General features: G+C 38.0%; 1 protein-coding gene across 2 annotated transcripts in view; it reads left to right on the top strand.

The window, feature by feature from the left end:
- STAG1 (stromal antigen 1) overlaps positions 1-15,557 on the top strand; it is a 162,779-nt gene that overhangs the window by 126,726 nt on the left and 20,496 nt on the right. For both annotated transcript variants that reach the window (XM_009323998.1, XM_009323997.1), the window contains exons 22-24: positions 7,526-7,618; positions 11,267-11,441; positions 13,821-13,960. In XM_009323998.1, the coding sequence (XP_009322273.1) occupies positions 7,526-7,618; positions 11,267-11,441; positions 13,821-13,960 (408 nt within the window). The remainder of the gene's footprint in view (positions 1-7,525; positions 7,619-11,266; positions 11,442-13,820; positions 13,961-15,557) is intronic.

Below are 15,557 nucleotides of genomic sequence, written 5' to 3'. Positions count from 1 at the left end.
TGGGTCTTGCTAGGTGTCTTACCCACTCCTGAAGATGCCCAGCCACTCTGTCCTCCTATTTGCTGGGCCCCCTTGAGCAGCAATGCCCAGTCTTGCCTTGCTCTGGGTGCAAATGCTGAGACACAGAGTATTTGGTGAGATTCTCATCTCCCTCTGCTGCCTGTCTCCATTATTTTGAACTAAATACATAAATTGCTGCAGTATAACATAGATGGTGCAGGGTGATAGCTGTCAGCATTGCTGGAAAAAAGTTTCATGTTTTCTTGTGTCTAAATTATAGCAAAAGAAACATACTTAAACTACAGCTAGCAACTAACTTATACAGCATCTATCTGCATAGGACCTAGTCAGAAGCTTTGCATTTTGGTCTCAAAGTATTAATGTGGACTGTTGTTTGCAATATTACCATGGTGGTCCAGTTAAACTGAAAAAGACCTTTATTCGTTTCAGTGACTGCATTTTCTTGCGGACAAGCTTAGTGCAATTGTATGGCTTTGCCTACTTTTTCAAAATAGGATACATTTATATGAGACATTGTTTTATAAGATGAATGCAGAATAGCCTTGATCTTTCATGTATTTCTAATACTATTCTGATTCATATTAGTCATAATGTAGTTCATAGGAATGGAAAGAACTATGAAGGCTCCATTGAGAATGACCATTCAAACTACAAGTCAATTCTGCTTCTGGAATCCCCAGTGAAAATAATAATTACTCTTAACCTTGAGAGCTGTTATTAACTTACTGTTTGGGGTTTCACCCTACCCCCTACAAAAATAATGAGTGTTCTGCATGCTTAGTTCGAGAGGAGCACTGCATTAATGCCCTTCAGCTCTTCATACCTGGCTAGCAACCTCAGCTATGCTCACAACAGAAACGGGATAAAGAGAAATCCACAAAACTGATGTGGTTGTAGCATTTTTTGTGGGGGTTTTTTCTATCAAACTTTCCACTGTAGTTTCTTCACTGTGAAAATAAATCTGATCTGCACTCTATCTGCCGTTTAATCCATTAGGAGATCATTTTGCCCATGGTTGTTTTATAAGCCATGTTTTAGGCTTATAAATTAGCAGACATTAAAGGGGATCACTTCTGAAGTATGATTTATGGGAAGACAAAGGCATTAACACAAGCATCTCAAAATGAAAAATAGTGTATTTCATGAGCATTTTTTAAGTATTCAGGCTTTTACAGGAAGATTTCTGACACGGTATTCTAATATGTAGGTCCATCCAGCTTTCTAGGGTTACTTTGCTGTAGCTGTAATGATCTAAGGACAGAGGGAGGTGATGGTTTGTAGGCTGAAGTGGTATCTTTAGTAGACCAATGGATGTAGCTTTAAAAATTAGAGGGGCTTTTGGACATAGAAGCCTTTCAGGTTTGAAATAAAAGCAGAAGATTACAAAGCAAAATACAAGCTGAGAACAATTGCTTGGTTTCTATTTAGATACAGATCAGGTAAAGTGCCTCTGAAGGAAAAGGTCATTGGTACCTATAGGGGGGTGGGAGCAGGGGAAGGTGAGGTGATAAGATAGTTACTAGGAGGGAAGTAGGAGCTGGATAGTGGGGAAGAGAGGGAAGATGAAAGATGAAGAGGCTAATGGGGAGAAGGGAATTTATAATATGTCATAAAACTAATCCTGAGTTCTTGTTTTTCTGTATCCAGTAGATTTATCAATTTTTGTTCCCAGGCTTGTGTTTAGAAGATGATTTTTTAGATTTCCCTTGAGCATCGAGGCTGAGAGATCAGAGATGGAGGGATCGATTTGTAAGAAATGTTCATCTGCTGCCAGCTGGGTCATTTGTGTGAGTTCATGCTGGCAAACAGTAGCTGCTCTGTTTCACCGACTGTTACCATGTAGGCATTCAATGCACAGGATAAAGTATATTAACATTTTGGAATTAAGTACAGGATTCAAGGGTGTTAATGTTTCTGTGGGAGGAAGTATTAAATTTGGTAGTAGTGCGCATATATTGGCAAGTTTTACATTTCTTAATCAGGTATGCTCTGCATCCATTAGGTGTACATTTTATTGCAGGAAGTTTGCGGGTGGGATGGGTGGTTCTGGTAAGATTTCTTTCAAAGTGAGTTCTTTGAGTAGAGCTCAATTGCTTAATAGTTTTGTGTGTTGGTTCTAAGGTAGAGTCATACATGGCAACCAGGGGTACACAATTTGGAACAGAAACTTTTTGGAATGAAGTTATTCTTTCTCTGGTGTTCAGATAGCTCTTCCAAAAATACAGCCTCTCTCCTAAGAGGATTGCCCTTGTTTGGAAACTGTCCTGGGCATTATGCCCAAACCCAGGGCACATTTATTGCTTTCTGAGGAATATTTTATATTAGAGCTGTAATGTTTTGGGTTATGGCTGACTACATGAGGTTAGGTGTGTTGGTCTATAAGGAAAGATATGTGTGGCAGGGAAAAACTGTTTGACTCTTGTGGTTTAAATCAAATTAGAATCAAGTCAGCTCATTGATTTATTAACAACACATGATTAACCTGCAGTCAGTGCAACACAGCTCCAGGATAAGTACCAGCTATACAGCAGGTAAACCAGAATACTAGACAGTTTCATAATGCTAATGAACGCCTACAAATTTTGAACTACCCTTCTGTAACTGTTCACAAATTACTCTAATCCCCTCCCCAAGACACACACACAATTTTGAGTTACACGTGCACACCCCCACTTTCACAGGAAATGTGAGGTACATTGCCCTTCTTTTGGGAGCATGAGATCCCCTGCTTATATGTGGCTGCTGTTGGACATGTGGGTGCTCCAGCTTCATGTGTACCCACATCCACAAAGCACTCCACAGTCACATACACGTGCTTGAGGTGTGGGTTCCCACGTGTTGCACCCCATATTGACAGTCCTTCAGATGGATGCAGGCTACTTAGAGCTTCCAGGGGAGAGGATGTGCCACAGGTCACAATGTTGGGGTGCCTGACTTGGTTTGACGGCTGCTCTGTTCCACCTCAAGATTCCTCTCCATGATCGCAACTTTTCATGCTGCTTTTATACTTCTTTTCAAGGTGACTCCTCTTTTTCTCAAAAGTTTCTTGGTAATCTCCTGGTCATTTTAAGCAAATGCATTGTTAACTTTCCCCTTAGCATTATCATTTTTTAGGCAAATACCCCCTCGGAACAGGTGGGTTTGTGTGTGCTGTTCACAGACACTGTTGCACTCATGTTCTCATCATATCAGCTGTTGTTTATCCAGGCTATTACCAAGAGGGTGCTCTGCAGATTCCCCCCCACTATGTAATAGCATTTGTAGAGTACAATTTTGATCATAGAGCTTAAGGAAGTTTTATCAGCATAAAAGTGTTTCAAAGACATTTTAATATAAGGATGATAATTACTGATTATTTGAATTAGTAAGAAAGTCCAAATTATCTGCCAATAATAAAGGTTCCACCAGTTAACTTAAATACAGCATAGAGTTGGGGCGGAGTTATTTTAAAACTTTTTCAAGGTGGCCAGTGGAAAAGAGAGTGCATACAGTGGAGTCAGTGTCTAAGATCTGAAAGGAAAAATTGATCACTAAAAGGAAGGTTGCAGCAGGTAAGGATGAAATGTGTAAGCTTTGAAATATCCATAGTCTAATGCTCTAATCTTTCGTTGTCATCTTGTACATGTTCAGAGGAGGTTGAGGCCATGACTCTGTGGGCTGTCGGTAAGCAGACTAGTGGTAAGCAGCACAGTATTGTGGGGGAAGTGGTTTATACTGTGTAAGCAATCTGTTGTAGCCTAGAGAAAAACTGTTCTTCACATGAAAAGGGGTTTGAGGATGGTTTCAATGGAAGCTTGTAATTTCTCAGCAAGAGTTCTCTTGTCTGTAGATTTTGGGGAGCAAGATTGCTTACCTCTCTTGAGGTAGGAGACTTGGGGATTAGATTATATAGTTGTTTTTTCCATCTAGATTTCTTCATGTATTCAGTAAACCAGGTGCCTGGGACTATTATACTATGAACTGTACATGTATGTAATGAAAAGGAAATATTTGCGAAAGAATAGAGTCCAAAATCTTAGAACAGTAAAAAAAAAAAGCATGAATAGAGCAAACATTCAGAGGCAAGACAAAGGCGAAACAGTTCTGAATGAGCAGCAGCCAGACTAGCCAAATGCATAGCTATTACAAAGTGATTAGTAGGCAGAGGAATTAGTAGAGGGGATTTAAAGAGGGATTTAAAGAACAACATAGTGACTTGGTGACTTTTCATATTTATATGGGCACAATGAAAGAAAGCACAAAATGCTGAAGGGAAGAAGAGTCACAAGGTGCAAAAGGTTGGATTGCGTTCGACAGTCGCGTTGAAAGCAAATGGCTCTTGAACATTGTAAAGTTTATCGAAGACTTGGAGTTGCAAAGAGAAGGAAGTTAATGCTACAAATAAGTAATTTAGAGGAAAGGCAATGGGAAAATAGGAAGAAAAGCATTTGGTTTATTAGATGAACCTAGCAAAAGCACAGCATTTCTACATGGCTTCAATGGAGAAAAAAAAAAGCTTTGATTTAAAGCTAGAAAATAACTGAAGAATTTTAGATAGCAGTCTTGTGAACACAGTTGTTCGGTTACAGGTGGTGGCAAAGCCAATACAAGTCCTTGCTCTTAGTGGCTCCTCCTTGTTCCTGCCATGGACTGGTTAAATTTGAAGATATTATGCTGTACAGTTCAGGAAAGGGTTATTTTTATCCTGGGTCACTTTAGAGATCCAGTTCACAGTGTGACCCCATGGTTTTACCCTGGCAACCAAGAGGATGGTAAAATTTTTTATACCAGTTTTTCTGCTGAAGCCAGCATATCAGGTAATCACACCTCAAGAGCCTTGGCTGTGTGCCTGAGAATGGTAAAAGACTTGAAAATCTAATTCATTTTTTTCTTAACATTTTCTGTTTTTTAAAAAATTACCACTCTCTAGTAGTCTGGGGATTTCTCCAAATTTAGAAAAGTTCCAGATGGCTCTGTTGCACTGTTCAGTCGGGCTTTCTTTTGCTGTCTGTAACTTTTCAAAATGAATCTTTGTCATGCTATCAAGACAGGATAATACATAAAGTGTACCTACCTGTTACTCATTCTTTGATAGAAAAAAAAAGAGACATGCTCATTCACTTTTTAAACTTTATATAGGATTTTTCATAGGTTTTAGTTTGTTGAATCCATTAAAATGGAAGATAATTGTGATAGAAAGTAGGAAGTTATTAAAGTGATTGTAATCCCAATGTTTAAAGCTGTAAATCAGATTACTATGTAACAGTGAACTGATAACCTGGCATCAGTCCTAGGTAAAATCTTGGACTGGCTGATAGAAAACACAGTCAGTACGAGGCTGAAGGGCAGAACGAACATGGCCAACAGATAAGACTGGAAAGAACAAATAAATTTGTTCTTGAGAAGATTGCATTTTTGACTGATAAGGAAACCAGCTGAAATACCAGTTTCTGTAAGACATTAGTATCACATTGCATTTCAGGTGAATATGTGAATTTAATGTAATTCATAGCCAATAGCTCAAAGCTGATTAATATATTAGAAAAAATTGTAAGTGGGAAATCCTCACACAAGGGGATAGTTTCTGATGCATTCCAGGAGAGATGCATTCTCTGCTAAAGCCTGATGATTTTTACCAATCATCAGGGAAGGTAAAGTGAAGGTATTTAAAATGTGGATGACATCAATTGGTAAACAAAATACAATTAAAAAAAGAGGCATTTTAATGCTGCCAAATGGAAGGCTTATATCTGGGAACAAGAAGGCTGATGAGTGGAAAGTTGGGACTTAGACTAGAGCAGAGCTGTCTTACAGATCATGTAATGGCAATGTAATGCAGTGGCACAAAGGGATCCTTGGCTATATTATCAAAGAAAAAATTAATAGGAATAGGAAGGTGAGGTAGCTCATAGACCTTCAGTGTCCATATCAGAAAAATCACACTCACTCTATTGAAAATTAGAAGAGGTTCAGAGATTTAGGAACACTTGGGGAGCTTCGGCACGCTTGCAGACCTGCCTTCTGTTGTGAACCAGTACAGAAGGAATATACGGACCACAAAAAGGCTTTTCGGTAAACAAAGAATAACAAGAAGAGAAGCTAAAACTAGAAGTGAGACACATGGACTGAACAGCCAGCATAATTAAAAATTGGAATTTTTAGCAAGGAAAATGCTGCATGTACACTATGTAGATTCTTTATATTTAGGCTGGATGTTGTGTCTGTAGGGCACGTGGTCTTCCATCTGAAAGCTGATAGGGGCATCATGGAGGAAAGTCTGCAGCAGCGGTAGGCCAGCAGTCTCAGTGTGAATTAATGGCTGTTACGATGCCTTCTTTACGTGAAACCAGTGATGGTGAAAACTGGGAAGGGAAAGATCTTTCAAGCAATGATCCCAGGTGCATGCGAGAAATGCTGTCATCTGTGGGGCCCTGGCAGAACTGCTAGTGGCACGGGAGGAGATCTGAGTGCTGGGAGACACATGGTATGGCAGGCAGGAGCAGACAGGGCAGAAGCATTTGTATCACCTGAGCAATGCAGAGTAGCAGAATCTATGAATCAATGCTGGCAAAACTAGTCCCTTTCACAAAACTTGAAGCTAACACAACTGGTTCTTGTTTTCTTCTTGGTGTTTGGTTTATCACTACTGTAAAACAGAGTAACTAAGTATGTGCCAAGAAGCCATGTACATCTTCAGTATGTTTCTTGGTTACAATAGAGGCAGTCCTAGCTTTTCACATAGGAGGGTTCTTTTTCTTCTGTAATTGATTTGCTGTTTCCATGTGGCTACTTGCTGTTTTCTTATGATTATGCTCCAGTATCTTATGTTTTGTTTTGATTTGCTTTCACTAGTTTATTTTGTTATCCATAAAAAATAAGTATTCATCAGGGTACAGCATTAATTCCCCCAGGTCAAAGTCTACAGCTTTCCTATTGAACCTGCCACTTCTGGTACCCACATACCCATCAGTTGTCTCTAGATCAAGGTGATCAAGAACAGTCATTCATTTATCTTTTCCACCCACAAATCCTTCTTTCTCCAGATCAACCAACCTCCCTTCTTCTTCCATAACTCATCAGGTTCTGTGATTTGCTTTCACATTTCCCATGTCTGTGGGCAGTTAGGATAATGTTTTTCTTGACCTTGAGACATTCGTTGGTATTTTACTTTTCTGTTTGTGTACAGAATTCTTTATAAACCACCAGGTAGGCTGACCTTGTTGTATTAAACTTTTGTTCTGAAACATTTATAATTTACATTCAATATAAAATACAGACAATTTAACTCAGGAATGTATTGTTTTATTATTACTATTTATTACAGGGAAACTTGGGGTCATTCCTCTGAAAATTAATGACTTGTTTTACTCTATGCTCTATGAATAGCATATTTTTTCACGGCCTTTTTTGTTTGGCTAGTTTATGGGATTGAAGGTATGAAATTATCACCATCTTTTTATTTTGCTTTTTCCTAGCAACCTCTTAGTAATATTTATATATTATCCCTTTTTAATGTTTATTCTAGGAGGACTTGTTGGTATTGAGGAAAACTGTGAAATCCTTTCTGGCTGTCTGCCAGCAGTGTCTATCAAATGTCAACACTCCAGTCAAAGAACAGGTAAAGGAAATGTCTGTCACATGCTTTTAGAAAAGTGTGAATATTAAACTGCAGTAAAACTCAAGACAACATTATTTCAAACTTAAAATAAAATCATCTGTGCCTTCTGTCTAAATAAAACTGAACAAATACTCCATAAGAAGAGCTGTATTAAAAGCACCTTCAAAGCACAGCTAATGTAAATTCATTTTTGATATAACAATAAGGATTACCTGGACACTTAGGCTCATGTTCAGCTGTCATAACTTTAGGCATCTATCTCAATCACCTAAAATAAAAGCCTAATCCTTTAGACACTTACTGTATTAACAGATGGAAATAGGCACTTTTAGGGGGTGATTGAGACCTCAAATGGGCTGAATCTTTCTCTGTATATTTCTGGATTTTTTCCCCCTGTTATTGACTAACAGGGAGTCTAGAGTGACTGCTTTCCTGCCAAAGGGAAATGCCTGAAGCCTCAGTGATATTTCATTATTTCGTTATCCTAATAATTCCATTAAATGTAGTGGTGAATACTAATGATTGCATCTTTTTCCCATTGTGGCTAATGGGAGAAAATTGAGGCTTCTAGCAGCACAGGTCATACTACTGCATATTTTTTAGCAGAAAAAAAGTTAATTCATTCCACAAAAATATTCTGAATAACACTAAGAATGTAGTGTCCTCTCACACTATGCAAAAATCATCACTTCACAAATACTTATGTCTCCTTGAGAAATCAGAGTAAAATATCTATTTAAACAGTGTCTTCATAATAGAAATATAAAGATCTGGAGAATCTAAAAAGATTCTCATCAATATAACGGTTTTAGCTTAGGTTGCTGTGCTATCCTGTTTGGTAGGCTGACTGAAAACTTAAATGCATGCATCTCTCTGCACATGTATGTGTGTGCACATATATGGCAAAAGTATATATGTGAAATATGATTGCATAATAAGGTATCAGATTTTTTTTTACGGTTCAGTGTAGTTATCCCATTCTCTGGCGTAGATTTTTGGAAAGCCACACATGCATGGAGTGGGAAGCTTCTGCTATATTTCAATTTAGAAATTGAAATAATGAAATCCAAGGGCTTGTTGAAATAATTTGCAGTCTCTGGGGAAAAAAAAAAAAAAATAGTGGTGGTTTGTTTGCTGAGATTTTATTAATATATGCTGATTTATATCAAATCTGTTGATATCTTTTAGTTGTCTACAAATTGCATTTCTATCAGACCTCCCAAGATTTTGCAAAGACTGTAACTAACTGGCCTGTGTTTTTTGCCTGTGTTTTTTAAAAGATAATACTTCTTAAAGGAGAGTTTTATTTTTTTGAAAGACAGCTCTGCTTGCCATTTACACCGTGTTCTGCAAGTTGATAAATATTAAGGGCTCGGAGATGTCACTAGTTCATGTATTTTTAAGAGAGACTGATGTGTCATTGTCTTCCAGCAGATTTAACTTTAGGAATTGTTTTTTAATATTCTGAGTAGTTACTCTTGGCATATTTTATTAATATTATATAATGTGAAAATATCACCTAGCTTCATGAAAATACCAACCATTCTAGCTTAAGCTAGCACTAATGTCTTTTCTGCATCAACAAATGGTAAATGCTCCTTTCCGTTACTGCAATGTTTTTGTTCTTGATATATATTAACATGTTTTTATTCTCTTATTATTAGCGGCCACAATTTTTTTTTCACTGGTAATTTAAACTTTTCTTAGAAGTTGCATTTTCTTTGCAGTTCACAATTCTGTGGAAGCTTTGAAACCTCAGCTAGACAAAGCCATGACCAACCAGACCTAGAGGCAGCAAGTGTCCCAATCAGAGTAGGTTGGACTAGAGACTCCAGAGGTCCCTTCCAACTAACACTTCTATGATCTTTTTAATTTTCTTCCTTAAAAAGTATATTTCTGCAAGTGCAGGACTGCTTCTTAATCCTTTTGTTTCACTGGATTTTTTTGAGAATTCTATGTAAATTATATTGTCTCCCTAGTATGTTTGATTCTTGATCTATACATTCTTTCCAGAGAAGATCAATGTACATATCAAAGGAAGGAAAAACTTAAGTAGTTATAGAAGCAGGACTCAAACATTTCAAATTTTCCTAGACTATTTTAGTGAAATAAATCTCCTGTGACTAGACGTATCTACAATATGTAGACATCTGTATCTGAGTCCACTGCTGTCTTTATATAGGACTGAAATAAGCACTTTCAGTGCATTATCCATATGCTCTTTTTTAGAGGTCTACATTAGGATGAGCTTAAATTCTAGTGAGTATCAAAGGACTTTAGAGCAGCTGAGGTCATCACTGAAGTGAATCACAACTTTTTGGATCCAACGGAGAAAAATCCCAAATACTGGTATCTGTCTCCAAAGTCTAAGTAGAACATAGGTTACAATGATTTGCGTTTTGTTCTTGCCTAAGTATAGCTCATTCAGATTTTATAACAAGAAATAAGTGAGCTGCTATGACGTTCAGCATTCACAAAGATTTCATTTTGGACGTTTGTAAAGCAGATTGCTCTCTCTCACTACTTTTCCTTAGGCTTGGTTCAAAAATATGTTTAAACACACATTTAACTATTTTTCTGTTCAGCTGTTTGTAGAGGGGGGATATAAGGCTGAATCAAAGCCTACATTGGATTTCATGATTCTGTGAGAGCTATCCTGCAATCTTTTTTCAGTTGAAAATGCCTTTGGTCTACCACCTACCTGGGAATGGTGATTGACACCGCCCTGAGTGAGACTCCTGCAGGCTTCTGGGGGAAGAGACAGGACATCCAGCATAGATCTTCTAGGAGTCTTTTTACACATTCATACTTTGAACCTTCCTCTCTTTCTCAGTTTTCAGAACCTGAGGTTAAAGACAGAGAAACTAAGATGATTAAAAAGTACTTTCTGAAAGGTGCTCAGGTGTTGAATGTAATGCAACAGAATACAGCTGGCTATGACACTCCGACTTAAGCCATTGGGGAAAAAAGTGTTGTTCTCGTGCATGCGAGCATACAGATAAGCCCTCTAAAGAAATAAAGTTATTAATAGCTGCCGCCTTTCTCTGTTCTCAGGTAATGAGTGTATAATAGTAATGAGCATAAGTCATTGAAAATTCTGCCCTGGTTGGCTTTTATCTAGATTTGAAAGCTGTGCAGAGTTACTTGATTCTTTTTGCAGAGAATTGTTGATGAAATTCTGCAAGGATTTCTTTGCTTACAGGTGCTTCTCTGTATTTTTGGGATCTGACAGTGACTCAGCTTGGATTTTCACTCACAATGTTGTTAATTTTTTTGCTTGCTTAATTTTTCCAACTGTTTACCAAAACAGGTGTTTATTCTTTACTATGAATTTGGCTACAGTCCTTTGATCAGAGGCGGATTTAGAGTTCTTTTCATAGAGAAGAAATGGAAGTTTAATATGGATCATCCTGGACATGGAAGAGATAGTAAACACAGTTCCTTACATAGAAATCAAAGGCATAGCATTTTAAAGTTAGGGGAAACCCTCATGAACACTTTTCACAGCACACAAACTACTACAGCGGAGTACAGTTAACGAAGGACATTTAATAATAATAGCAGGGGTTATCTGGAAATTAAATAAATGGTATTTTATTTTTCACTTACTTACGCTTCTTAATACATTCATTCTCTTTTGCCTTTCAGGCTTTCATGCTGCTCTGTGATCTCTTGATGATTTTTAGTCATCAGCTGATGACTGGAGGTCGAGAAGGTCTTCAACCTTTGGTGTTTAATCCAGATTCAGGCCTCCAGTCAGAACTTCTCAGTTTCGTGATGGACCATGTCTTTATTGACCAAGATGATGAAAACCAGAGCATGGGTATGTTTAGCTTTCATCTTTTCTACTTAGCTTTTTTTCATAACAGACACAGAAGAAAGAAGAAAATAGAATTTTCAGATCACTTTGCTCAAATGTTTTCAGAATTATTCCTTCTTTATTTTTGGGAGGTGTGAATATGAAATATTCAGTATTCAGTACTACTTGTGTTAAAAAAGAATAAGTACCTACAAAGTTCACTTCATAAAAAGAGATGTTTTCAGAAGACATGGGAGTGGCCTGTAACTACATGCTATAAATCTGGACAAAATTATTCTTCCTTTACTGATCTATTTTTCTTACTATTTATTTCCAAAACAGTACCGTCTTAGTTCAGCAGCAGACTTCATTTAATATGGCTTCAAGGGAGCAAGTACGATGGAACAGTACATGGCAGAGAAGTCCTTTAGAGTTACTAAATAGAGTTATAGGATCCTGAACGCAAACCTTACCAGCAAAGCTCTCGACAAAGAAGGCCTTAAGAAACTCTGATGTTACTAAATAAACACCCCTTCAGCTCTTCCCTAAAATAATCAAATCAAGCTCAGGACATCGCTGATTTGGTTGGAGACTAGGAAAGTACTTGAGAAAGTATCGTGTATGCTTGCTTACTTCCTTGCCCTTTCCTAGGCATCTATGCATGGCCATGCTTTGAGAGGCCAGAGTTTGACGTGACCCCATCTCTACCTCCTCACAAGGATGTCTTGAAATTTTTTGCTTTCAGTCAGGGAGAGGCAGATTTGTCAATTAGGTCTGGTTTTAAATAACTTGGTGCTGCTGGTGTGTGTTATAAATGCCTAAATGCAAGTACAGAAGTACCCCATTTCTGAATGCTAAATAACTTTGGACAAGAGATGGATTCCCCGATAGTCAAACTATGCGAAAGAGCTGCTGAGTGCATACTGCAGTGCTCTTTTTGGCACATTTTCTGAATTTCCGCTGTACTCGGTTACTTGTATGTTAGCATGACGCATAGTTGCTATTTTAGATCTTTTAAGACAGCAATACATAGAAGTAAGGTCTCAGAGAATGTATTCTTGCTCTAAAGGTGCTTTCAGTCTTCTAGTTCCCTAGTTCCTCAGTAGCTAACATCTTTCTTTGTTGAGCATCTCTTTAAGGATTCCTGGGAAGAATACATTTTGAAACACACCTTCACCAGAAATCTATGTGCAGTTAATCATATTTTGTGAGTTCAATGTTCAGCATTATACCTAAAGGATAGATTTTAGGAGGACAGTGTCTAATTTTTTTTTGCTCTTTAGCAAAATTGCTGTTCTTTAACATCCTGTGATTGGACTGGGAAGACAGCAAAAAGATGGATGAAGATCTCTGTATGTAATCTCCATTCCCTAATGCTGCTCTGACTCCATGAAGTCAGTCTGACCATTTATAACTTTTGGTATTCAGAACACATCAGTAATGATAAAAAGAAATTAAGGAAGGAGGGGGAGGGGGAGTGTGCTAATGGGCTTCAATTCTGTGGGTTAAAGCATCTCAGGATTAAAACATGCATGCATATTCAGTCAACTCTACTGCTCATAAGAGATTTCCTGTGATCCAATATGTGACTTAAGTACTGTGGCTCTGTGGGGACTCTAGTAAGAGTGCAGCAAGAGAGTTGCAGTTGACACTATGTCCCTCCTCCACCCTGCACAGGTCTGTACTTCTTCGAACTGGTTGGAAGGTTCCCTCCAAGAATAGGCTTTTCTAAATACCACAGAATATTTAGTTTTATCACAACTGTTATAGCTGATTTCATTTTCTTATATAAGTTGTGGCATATGCTTTTATTATATGATACTTTATTTCACATTTTATGTGTATGGTTTCATTTTCATTCACAGAGTGGAGTCTTACATGGGAACTTAATACTTATGACATTGCCATTCAATGTTAATGTTTCTTACGGCTGAATTTTACCTCCTGTTGTTATTGATGCTTTAGAGCCATCGATTTCATATCTGAAAATCCAAGGCATGCAGTAGAAGTATTGCTCCTTCTAATTTTCCTCATGAAATATAGCTTAGTCATGTTAAAGAAGCATCTCCAAATGTTTCAGAAGTCAGGCAAAAAGCATTCAACAAGTCTTCACTGTGGCCTTTCACAGGGTAAAGAAAATAAGCGATTCAGTTCCATGCGGATTATGTTTAGTACCTATTCAGGACTACAGCATCCTTGATCAATGGTGTGTCATGTTCCTGAACTTTCCTAAAGGTCCTAACATAAGCAGGACTCAAGAATTATAACCTTTCATTTTAGCTGTTCCTGCAACAATCCTTGCTTCATTTTAAAGAATTGATTTTTTTTCTAAAAGCTACTCTTCGCTAATGTTGCTTTAGAACATAGCAGTTACTTATAAACATTTTATGTTGATGCTTTCAGAGGGAGATGAAGAAGATGAAGCTAACAAAATAGAAGCTTTACATAAGAGAAGAAACCTTTTGGCTGCCTTTAGCAAGCTGATAATTTATGACATTGTGGACATGCATGCAGCAGCAGATATCTTCAAACACTATATGAAGGTACATCTCTGTGTATTCTCCTCTTCCTAATTGAACACAGATTGTAGTGTAAGGGCCCCTCTTCCTCTCCCTTCCAGTGCAGTAGTTAAAGGTTGAAAAGCTTTTCCAGCCTTATTTGATTTCTCGTAGTAGTTTTTCCTTTCTAAATTACACCTGCCACTGAGAAGCGGTAAGCTTTGAACTTCCTCTCCTATGTAGCAGAAGTGCCTTATTAAAGGCAGCACCAAAAGTTGGTCCCACAAGGTGCTGAGTATTTCCAGAGAGGCTCCTCTCTACAGAGAATTTCTTATCCTGCTCCTCAAATTCATTCCTAGAATCCACAATAAGTTTTCTGTTCAATGTCATATTTGACTGGGAGTCACCCAATCTTGGCGCTTGCCATAAGGTTTTTTTGTGAGAAAAGACTGTTTTGAACAGGAAAGCAGTAAAAAAAAAAGCTCTATATGGTACTGCTGTAAGTGGGTATGCATTAACTGAATGTCTTACCAATTTGCGCTTCTTCCATACAGTATTTAGGCCCAATGACATTCAGAAAGACTTGCTGCTCAGCTACCACTGCACCCTGTACTTGCAAGTTTACCTGCCAGAAAACAGGCACGTTAGCAGTCCTGACACTGCCAAGCAACACAAAGCCCCTCAGATTATATCAAATTGGCAGGTATACCTCACCTGTCTCTCTTTAAGGGATTAGTCATCACAAAGATGACAATCAAGGAGGAAAACCTGGAGTGGGGAGCAGGTCCTTTACTATAGATAGTGTTTGAGATGTTGATGCGAAATATAAAGGATTTAACTTTAAATCCTCCTTCTCCTATTCATTAGGAGCACTCAGTACAATAAAATCCCCAGTGCATACTCTAGCCGTCAGCCAGGTCACTGCTCAGGGTTAGTCTTGCTTAGGGATTTTTTTCCAGAGCAGGAGTTTCAAACTGAAGCTGTCACAGTCCAGGTTAGTTTCCTACATGCTGCTCTAGGTTGGTCTTCTCCTCTCCCCATGCCCGCCCTTCTCTTGAAATGGGGGGAGAGTGGGAGAAATTGAATTTAAATTTGAATACAAACAAGAAGGATCTCTGTACCAAAGAAGGCAGGAGCAATATTTAAGAGGGAATGAAAATAAGTGGTTGCAAATGCAAAAATACTAATCGGGCTGAAAGAATACTGGTTGGAGAAGAAAATGTTATATTCTCAGTCTGGAAGTTTTAGTGATTATACAGGCTTTTCTACCCAAATGGTCAGTACCAGAGGCTGTGGTTTTCAGGAACTATTCTTCTAACAGAAAAGAAAATCAGCACTTCATACTGACTAATTCCTTACTCAGCTTTCTGGCTTTAGTGAATTCCTTTCTTGGCCATCTAACTCACCTTGCATTGTGTATGGAGCTTCACACCTGTGTGCTAGTGCCTGTTCACACCTACTTGTTGAAGGGTGCGTTGGTTCAATGTAATGTTGTTTCTTAGAATTTGCAGCCATGGGTCACTTTCATCAAATATTTAGCTTGGGGTAGGAAATACTCTTTTGTTTGTTTTTCAACATATTTATTACAAAATATAATAACAAATACAGAATTTCCTTCTCTCATCACTGGGTGCTGGCTACC

This window comes from Pygoscelis adeliae, unplaced genomic scaffold (genome assembly GCF_000699105.1).
Source record: "Pygoscelis adeliae isolate BGI_AS28 unplaced genomic scaffold, ASM69910v1 Scaffold485, whole genome shotgun sequence".
Lineage (NCBI taxonomy): Eukaryota > Metazoa > Chordata > Aves > Sphenisciformes > Spheniscidae > Pygoscelis > Pygoscelis adeliae.
Note: the sequence above shows the minus strand (reverse complement) of the source record. Positions and strands in the feature narration are given on the sequence as shown.